At 47.1% G+C, this 9,618-nt stretch overlaps 1 protein-coding gene across 1 annotated transcript in view; it reads right to left on the bottom strand.

Annotated features, from left to right (window-relative positions):
* Positions 1-8,717, bottom strand: part of NPLOC4 (nuclear protein localization 4 homolog (S. cerevisiae)) — a gene marked incomplete at its 5' end in the record, with an annotated part of 27,823 nt that extends 19,106 nt beyond the window's left edge. The window contains 6 exons of the mRNA XM_010292831.1: positions 173-296; positions 1,536-1,630; positions 2,438-2,486; positions 4,923-5,102; positions 6,002-6,114; positions 8,637-8,717. Of these exons, the coding sequence (XP_010291133.1) occupies positions 173-296; positions 1,536-1,630; positions 2,438-2,486; positions 4,923-5,102; positions 6,002-6,114; positions 8,637-8,717 (642 nt within the window). The remainder of the gene's footprint in view (positions 1-172; positions 297-1,535; positions 1,631-2,437; positions 2,487-4,922; positions 5,103-6,001; positions 6,115-8,636) is intronic.
* Positions 8,718-9,618: the final 901 nt, after the last annotated feature.

Below are 9,618 nucleotides of genomic sequence, written 5' to 3' on the forward strand. Positions count from 1 at the left end.
TGGAGTCCTTTTCTGCAAGGACTGAAGACCTTAACAGCCATTTCCCCAACAACTGCCAATATGCAAAGGCTTCTAGCTCCAAGTCGGCTGTTCTCAAAGTCATCTCTCCAAAAATAAAAGTCAAGTCCCTCCTCAGCTTTAAGCACAAGGGCTCCTGTGAGCTCCATCTCACCTGTCTATTGAGGGTGATGGCACTTGGCTGACACTTTGTGCAAATGCCTTCTGGCCAAGGAGGGTGCCCTTCACAGCCTGATTTGATCTTGCAGCTGATGTTTTCCAGGGCAACAAATTTCCCCCTGCAAGAAGGAAAAGAGACAGCTGCTGTTACCACAGTAAATGCTTTTGGGTCTCAAAAAACCCAAGTAGCTAGAAATATCATAGAGGAAGCAGGGCAGAGGAGACATGGTGGCACCAATGCTTTACTTCTTCAGAGGATCTCAAAGCAGCCTGCAAACTCCCACTGGGGAATGCTCCGCTCCTGCGGTCCCCAAGTAACCTCTGCTGCCCAGTTAGCGAGGGAGGTCAAGAGGCCAACATGTGGTCCCTAACTCAGCTCCTAAGCAGATATTCGAGCAAGAGCAGAGACAGAAAACTCATGGGACCTTGCTTAAATAATTTATGCAACACGTGGGAAGTAATAGATTATACCGCGAGGGCAAATTAGAGCTCCTTTCATGTGCACAGGGCTTCCTGCAAAAGGAAGCTCCCTCAAATCAAAGTATTATGGACTTGAGCTGCATCTCACAAAGACATTTAAAAAATCCCAGCGGCATTGAGGACTAGGAGGGAGGAGGTTACACCTCTGCATAACTTACCTAAAGGAGCTGCATTTCAGAACACAGTGGGTTCCCTGACATCACTGAAGGGGACTTCAGCACCTTTGCTGAACACATGTGCCACAGCAAGGCATAAAGAAATAAATGCTTCTTTCAGCGCTTCCCCTCTGCTCAGCACTTATCTGGCCTGTGTCACCACAGTATCCTCTGCCCCATTGCGGGGCAGGACGCCTTATTTTCCAGTTAGCAGACGGTGAACTACGGCACCACCGCAAGAAAGGGTTTCACTAAGAACACATGGAGCATAGGATAGAGCAGAATCAGGCCCTGAGGAATGTTAGGCTCGTCTTTCTGTCCTATTCACGTCTGTAGGTAAGAAAAGCCAGTGGTGAATAAAAGCTCCCCAGGTCCACCACAGTCTCAGTGCCTCTCCACGAGGTTTGAGACGCAGGCTTGGAACTGTGTGATTAGGGAACCTCTTTCCTTCCATCTGGCCTTCTCCCCCCATCAGCAGTGTTTCCTGGAAGCAATTACATTGCCACAGAAAAAAAAAAAAAAAAAAAAAAGAAAAAAGACAGACTTAATTTTTTTCCCCATCTTTTTTTTTTTTCTTTTCTTTTTTTTTTAACATGTTTTCCCCTCAGTTTGCCATTTAATAGTTGTATCCACCACCGCTCTGGTGCGATCTGTGTGTACTTTCATTTGTATTTTAAAAAAGAAGCTACAACTAGATTCCCTTAAACACAGAGATTTTCTTACTTGTCTGCCCCTCCGGTCAGCTTCCTGATGTAGGCATGGAAGGACATATGCTTCACAGGAGGTTCCAGATGGTTTAAATAATCCTCATCAAAAGGCTGCCAAAAACACCACGCAAAGAAAAAGCCAGGTCAGACACCTGTCTGATGACACATTGATCACTAAACAAATGGATGTTCTAGAGTCAACCCCACTAGCTCTCAGTGTGGAAACAATCAAGAAAATTTAGGCTCGTTTTCAAGGCAGCTACTACTGTGATAGAAACAGTGGGGCTTTACAACAGCAAGTTTTATTATCGCCTCCTACTTTTATAACAGATTGGCTCCACAAATCAGAACAAGCCTCAAAGGCAAAATGCTTTTTCCTTTCAGTATCTAATGACAAACAAAAAGCCCAGCTGCTCAAACAAGGCCAGAGAACTTCCAGAGCACACGGCAGGGAAGCAGGGGAACAGCCATCCTGGCTCGCAGCGACTTTTGAGGGATCACTGCTTCATGCCATGAATTATACAGCTTAGCACATTTGCAGGCGTTACTAAAGCTGCCTTCAACCTGAATAATACGTGATTAAACTGGGAAGCGCTGGGATCCACAAGAGAGGGGATGAAACAAGAAGATCCAAGCAAGAGCGAAGAAGGAGGAAAACTGGAGCTTTTTCTAAAGCACTTTCTGTTAGGTCCATTACTGCAAAAAAACAGAGCGTTAACCAGAATAAACCCAGGGTCATCAAGGCCTAGAGCTTTAGCAATCCTGGATGCGAGGCAGCGCCTTTGACAGTGCACAGCAGGATCCTGACCCAGAGCTGCCATCTCTACGCTCTGAGGAAAAGCGTTCATACTGGAAGAAACCGAATCCAAGAGGACATGGTTTTGCGTGACTTCTAGAGCACCTTCTTGGGGCTCTTACCTCCAGCGGTACGCAATGCACGCATTTACCCAAGGGGCCGTGGCGGCACCTACGCAAAGAGAAAGAGAAGCAGCATTAAATCTTACTTAATAATGGAAAAGTCAGACTGTAAAAGTTGCTCTAGTCTAAGTTTTGGTGTGGGAGATCTGTACAATCATACGGCTCTGAGCAACTCTCTACCCATTAGGGAATATTACAGAGGGGTCACCACAAGATAATTTCACATAGAGACAGCAACAGCTTCAGGTTAAATCTGAGAGTCCCAGGTCAAGATCAAACCCTCCTAACGTCTGTATCACTGGCAAGACGCTCTGCTCTCTGAACAGCCACGTGAACCGATGTCAGATCACAGCTTCTCAAGTTTTACAACCCTGCGTTGGGGCTGTGTTTCAATTCAAAGAATTTTAAATCTACGTCACAGGGCTGGCCTGTGTGGTTTTAACAAAAAGACAACTAAAACATTCATCCTTTATCAGTCACTAGAGGATGGTCTGGAACAAACAGGGAAGCATGTGTTTATCGGACAGATAAAGACCTGCTGGGTAAAGTTACAAAACAGAGGGGAAAACATCTCCTTTTGAGGTGATAGCTTTAAAAAAACCCAAGACAACAAAAAAATCCCCCCATACTTCTGCCCCAGCACTAGGTCAGTGCTAGTTTTCAAAGGCAGGCCTCTAGAGAGGAGCAGGGATGTTGGCTCTTGCAAAGACAAAATGGATGGGATCCAGTTGCAGCATTTCTTTTAACAAAGTATTGTGGCAGACAATGTACATGAAGGACCACTAAAGGCTGCTAATGCACTCAGCCGAACGCCAGCATCCCTTCATGTTTAGATTGATATGCACTCACAAATACAGGAACAAGCCCAGACACACTCTTTTTATCATAAATATCCACCACTGTGCTTTGGCTCCCTGCTAAGAACAATACCTTCATTTACTCTTTTGAAAAATGTGGTCAAGTTAAAGACAATGTTTTTGCCATGGAGTGGTGGGTTTTGCCTTTATTGTTTCAATAATGTGACATTTCCCTCATTTATCATCAGCCTGAAAAGGTTAGATAGGATTTTTCACGTAAAGGCTATGTCTCTCCAAACTTCCTTGCTGCTGCAGCTCTAAAGATAAACCATATGGAAGACAACACAATGGGGAAGGGCAAGCTATTATGTTTTAGAAAGAATTCCTGGTTGCCTTTAAAATTTTCACTCAAGCCCTTTCAGAAGTTACTTTGTAGATGGGTCCAGTCCAAGCCAACAACCAGTACAGACACCAGGCCAGGAGCCAACTGGGACGTTGTTAACGATAAGCAATAAGACGCAACCATCCAGACAGAGGACATTTTGGCAGCATCAGTGTAGATTTATGGTGGTATTAACTCACCATTGTATTATTACTTTCACAAAACATACAAGCTGCTTTGTTTAACTAAGCCTCTTGCAGTTAAAGAGTTTTGGCAAAATTAGACTTAGATGCATTTCTGTGAGCAAAATGGACTTCCTGGTTTCACAGAAAGGTTAGAAAGGCACATGATAGAAAGGAAGCAAAAAACTAAGCAGGCAGAGACCCAAGTCCCACTTCCACGTCTCTGCCACTGGATACTTTCACTCATTCCCTTCACTTCTGTGTTTTTCCTTTATGAGGCGTGGCTGCATCTGAAGCCACAGAAGGGCTCCTGCTTGGGACACCCTAGGCGAGGTGCCACACGCACCCATCGCAGTGCTGAAGACAGTGATGCAGGGTTGTGTCAGCTCTGCCCAAGCAGGGACAGACTGCATGGCAGCCAGAAAAGGGGACAGAGCTCAGGTCTCCACTCCGACAGAGGAGCTGCCCGTGATTTTGAAAACAAATTATGCTCACCCACCCCTGGCTGGGTGATGCTGAGGCAGCAGCTCTAGCTGAAAGCGTGTTTTCCCGACTGCGCCTCTCCTCCAAGATGGAGACCCGGCCCTGCCGCTCCGCACACCCGTCACCTCTGGACCCAAACAACGGGCAGCTACATATTGAGACCATATGGAACAGAAGCTACTGCAGACAGCAGGGCCCTGCTTATTAAGCAATATGCCACACACAGAGCATAACCTAGTATTTCTACACAGCACCAGCTGCCAGGACATCCCAGGGAAGAATTCAAAGTATTCATTTTAATCTAGAAAGCTCCAAATGTTTTAGAAGCACAAAATATACCATCACAAGCCCCATAGCAGGAGCCACCTTGATCAGAACAATAGATGCTCTAAATGAGTCCTTCCTGGCAAAGACCCTGGGATTTTGGTATCTGCTTCCTTCCTCGGCTCACCAGAGCTAGATTTAACCTTCCAGGACAATGGCAAGGGCTGTTTTCCCTTGTGAACGTTTCAAAGGGACAGAGCAGTGGCTCAGAGGGCAGTTCCCATAGCACACTTCCTGGCTGCTGGTTTCAGACAAGATGTTACAAGCTCTGGTGAGGCACAGACGCATGGGCAGAAACAAACTCCACCTGTACTTACAGCTGTTGGTCTCGATTTCGGTAAATCTTCCCATCTTGTTTGATCAGATACTGGTCAATCTCATCTTCCACCACCTGGGGGGCCCCCGCAGGCCGCAAGCCTTGGGAGACAGAGGTGTCCATGGTCTCTGAGGAGGAGCCAGCCGGGCTTGAGGGGTAGAGAAACAGCATATCGCCATGCCTATAGGTGTAGGAAAACAACACACAGCTATCAGTAATTGCTTCTGGGTGGCAAACCTCCCGGACCAGAGAGGAACGTGTAATTTATCACAAACTATAAACAGACTAGCAAGTCCAGAGCCATTCCATCAGCCACCTCTTTCTGCTGCTTTGGTCATTTGCACAACAAATGCAAGTCTCTTCATCTTCAACAAGACTGAGGGAAAAAGATGAAGAGAAAGGTGAACGGAGGCTACAGAGAGAAGCAACAGCTCCAGCAGGGAAAGGGACTAGTGCGGATCCCATGCACATCAAGTCACAGCCTTCCCACGGCAGCTGCCAGTGCTGACGCATTCAAGTGACAAGTTGCATGGGGTGGTAATAGCTCTTGTGTTTTCAGTCAGTTTTATGTTATTCTTGACGTGAACAGACCGAAGACATTCCCAACCAAACATGAAGTGATTGCACCATTTGGCACCTCTGATCTCCCCAAGGCGCCTGGCTACAGAAGGCAGGAACCCTGACTTTTGCACAGGGGACTATCAGACTCTGGCATTGATGCAGAAAAAAAGGATAGCGTGAGTGAAAGCAGGGCTGAGAGAGCTTGCTGCAGGCTGTAAAAGAGCAAACAGGAGGCCTGTTGCTGCCTCACCACAACAAGCAACACAACACGAGAAGTGACCTAAGAAATGGCTGCCACAGCCTCACGCGTAGTCATTTTGATCACCCCCATTTCGGCACGTCGGTCAAGCTTGCCCCTTCAAGTAGCTGGCGAGCAATAGTTGAAAGCTTAGGACTGCTGTAACGTGATGCTGCTGCTGCTGCCCAGTTCAGAGGGGAGAGTTCAGGCAAGCTCAGAGAAGGGGTAACGTGTTGTACAAAGCCTCCCCTTCACCCACAGCGCTCTCTGTCAGGACTCACTTGATTTTCAGTAAGTTGAGGGATTTGTTTTGTGATGCTGTGATCTCTCCTGTCCTGTTTCTATTGGTGTAGACAGAAAACCCATTATTCCTGAAACCAAATTCTTTTGCAACCTGAAAGAGAGAGAAGAATGGCAAGGTTTAAGATACCTCAGACCCCGGGTCAGATGCTGAAAACTGCTCAGAGAAAGTATTAAGTCCAGGGAACTTCTGTTGCAAAACTTGAGCTGAATTCCCCTGCATTTCTGAAGGGCACGGGATAACTGAGAAAAATAGAAATGCTTAGCAACACAAGAAATTTATTTAAAAAAGCAACTTAAAAAGAACGCGTCTCTCACGCAACACAAATGCAATATTTTATCTAAATCCAGGCAAGGACTGTCATGACTAGAGGTGGGGAAACTATCCCCGCCATTATCCCAGTTCTCCTGCTCCAGCCTTGCCGCACCAGCCAAGTCACTCTCATCTTCCTACGACCAGAATTCCTCAGTCCTGATCTTCACCTCTGAGGCTCTTCTGCCCTCAGTTCCGCTCTCACCTACCAGTTGCTACATGAGTTTCACACAATTTTTTCTCCCGCTTATTCCTCTCAGCAGTTCAGCTTAAGGCTGCTTTACTCTTAATCAGTCACACGCCTCTTCACGGCAATAGCAATTTTTACACTGGGACACTTAAAAACATCATCAGTTTAAAAGTGGTGTCCAAAGTTTCTCTAGATGACAAGCTTCTTCCTAAATTCTTAAGTTAAGAGCCTTTATTTTTATTAAATACATCTCTCTGCAGCTTTTGCGGGGCTCGGAGACTGAGCTGTACACAGGACAAATCTAACAAGCCACAAACACGACTGTCACATGAGCAAAGTCACAGAAAGCAGTTTCTCTACTGTCAGCTTTGCTGTGATTTGTAGCAGCAAGTGATCTGTTGTTTGAATGGAAGCATGGCTTTCGAACGGTTAACCTCCTGCGTTACGCCTGCCAGAGTTAAATCTTAGCTCTTCAGGCCACAGATTTCTCCAAGTTTTTTCAAGGAGACAAATTCCACAATGCATTTAACAAAAGGCTCGAATTTGGTCTTAACTCAGTTCTAACCTGGACATACCTGAGAGTTTACTTTTTAGTACTCTTACCTAGGATGTGCTACAAAAGACAAAACCACACGATTACCGAAGCCCTTACCACTCAGAAATGTGCTTTCTTGCACACTTCTTTTGCAGCTTCTCTGGAGCTGTCAAGGAGGAGATCGAAGTTAACTGCAAACATAGAAGCAGCAATCTGATGCCTCTTTAATTACAGCTATCTAGCTAAATACGAAATCCACCATATGGATTAACATTTCGGTGTTGAAATGCACAGCTAATAATACACACAGATCTTAGGTGGTAAAATCTGCAAATTTTCTCTTTCACGTAAGGCCTATATGAGGAAAGAAACCCAAACATTTTTTGTATTCAGCTCAGCAAGAGGATATAGTTTTCCCCAGATCAACAGGCAATTTTAGTGAGTGCCGATGCTTTTGTTCTGACAGTAACTGGTTGCAAGCACGATTGTTCCACACTGCTTCGGGTAACATGAACCCTTGAAACCGAGCACCTTGTTTTGCACAGGTTCCAGAGATTTTGAAAGCAAGACTTTTTTCTGTGGGTGAGACTGTTCAGAGACTGTAGCGGGTGTCTCTGACCCAGCCCTGAAACCCGTCAGGGTTTTCTCTTGGTCAGGTGGGGATTGCTGTAACGGTCTGGGCCCAAGCTTCAGACAAAGCAAATGACTCACGAACAGCAGAAGGTTTCAGTCTGCTCCCCTTCCCCCTTGCAGGGGGAAAGGAAATCTAGCTGACTAAAAGAATGGCCCTTCAGGCACAGGACACATAGTACTTCTCTTACCAAGCAAAGAAATCCCAGTCTGAGGGTTCCAGGTTACAGAGGAGTCCCAGGAGGGAAGGAAATGGAGAACTGCTCACTCTTAAATAGCAAACTTTATACACTGAGCAGTTGCATCAGAATAAACAACAAGCTACAGCCAACTCCAAATCTGACCACTCCAACACTCAGTGTGTTCTCCTCATCCCAGGGTGGAAACCTTTCCCAGGAGACTCCGGAGGTTCTCACATCCTTAAGATCTTGCCTGAATCCCCTCCTTGCTCTTTCCAAAACGACACTGGAAAACCAGCGGCACACAGAACATATTCAAAAGATATTCAGAGCGCAAATCAAGCAGCTGAGTTTCAACTGGATCACATCTGAAGAGGGCAGTCCCTTACAGCAGGCTTTGACTATCAGCTTTCCTGTGCTGTTGTCAGCCTCTTGCTTCCCTAGCTGCCGTTTCTTTGGGAGCACACTAAAAATGTGTCTTCCCCAGGAAAGCTCCCACCCCAGGAAACTCCAGCTGAAAAACTGATTAAGTTTTCTTCTTTAGTTTTGTTATTTTCCCTCTGGAACAGCAATGAGAAAACTGGTTTTGGCTACACCAATGCCACATGCCGCTTTCCACAAGGCATGCCGATCCTCGCTGCCATCAGCACATTTGCCCAGCGAGGTTAAGCACGTATCTCCCGTGAGAGAGAGCTGCTGCGCAGGCTGAGCCGGAGCCCTGCCTCGTCCCGCAGGTGAGCGGGGAAGGTGCAGCAGAGGCTCGAGGTACCTTCTTGAGGAATGTCGCCACCGTTTCTCGCTTCGTGGCTGTGATGCGCTTCACCCCTTCCGGTGACTGCACGCGGATTATCTGCAAGGTTAAGAGGACAGCCCGAGTTAGTCACAGGGGACAGAGCCCACTCTGTGCTCGCAGCCTGCTGAAGCCACGTTAAAGTTTCATGCACACGATGTGGAGCGTCCTCACCGCTCCTCCCTCCTGCTTTTAATGCTGCTCTTCGAAAGGGCGTGCAAATGCACAAGAAGTGATCTGCTCTTGGTGGGGCAGCGCTGGACCAACGTTTACATGCTGCTGGATGCATTACCCTAATGCAGGAGGCACAGCAAGAAGTTGGCATGGAGAAAAACGCTAACGCTGCTTTTTTTTGGTCAAAGCTCTGACCTCAGATGTGGAATTACACTTTCAAGAGGGTGAATCAGAGCTTCCATGGGAGCAATTTATTCAGTGCCTACGCACAAACACTGGCCTGACTGGTGCTAATGGGCACCTGCGCTGTCATTATGCTTCAACCCATGTTACTGACGTGCAACTTCCATCACTCATGAAAAGACGAGAAGAGCCGCAAGACTCAGGCTACCACTGTGAAACACTGAGCAGCAGTTTTGCTGCAACCTTAAGTCAGAGGTGGGAAAAACTGGCAGCTCGTTGGGGAAAAAGCCAGGGACAATTCTTCCTATACTGACAGGGAAGTAGCAAACATAAACATCCGTGTCCTTGTGCTGCCGAGATCCAGAGAAGCAACTCCAGTTGCTCTAAAGAGCACGTTCACCCGCTGGCAGACCAGGCAGAGCCATGCTCAGGATGGCAGCGTGTGTGCTGAACGGAGGGACACGGGAGGACACAGGAGGCTGCCGGCGTCCCGGCATCACCTCGCAGGAGCCCCTTCATGCTCTTCCAACTTTCAGCACGGGAGCAAGCCCGGCCTGACGGGAGCAGGAGACCTTTAGGGTACCGACAAGCCCCTTCTCCCGCT

The sequence above is a fragment of the Phaethon lepturus genome, unplaced genomic scaffold (genome assembly GCF_000687285.1).
Source record: "Phaethon lepturus isolate BGI_N335 unplaced genomic scaffold, ASM68728v1 scaffold43458, whole genome shotgun sequence".
Taxonomy (NCBI): domain Eukaryota; kingdom Metazoa; phylum Chordata; class Aves; order Phaethontiformes; family Phaethontidae; genus Phaethon; species Phaethon lepturus.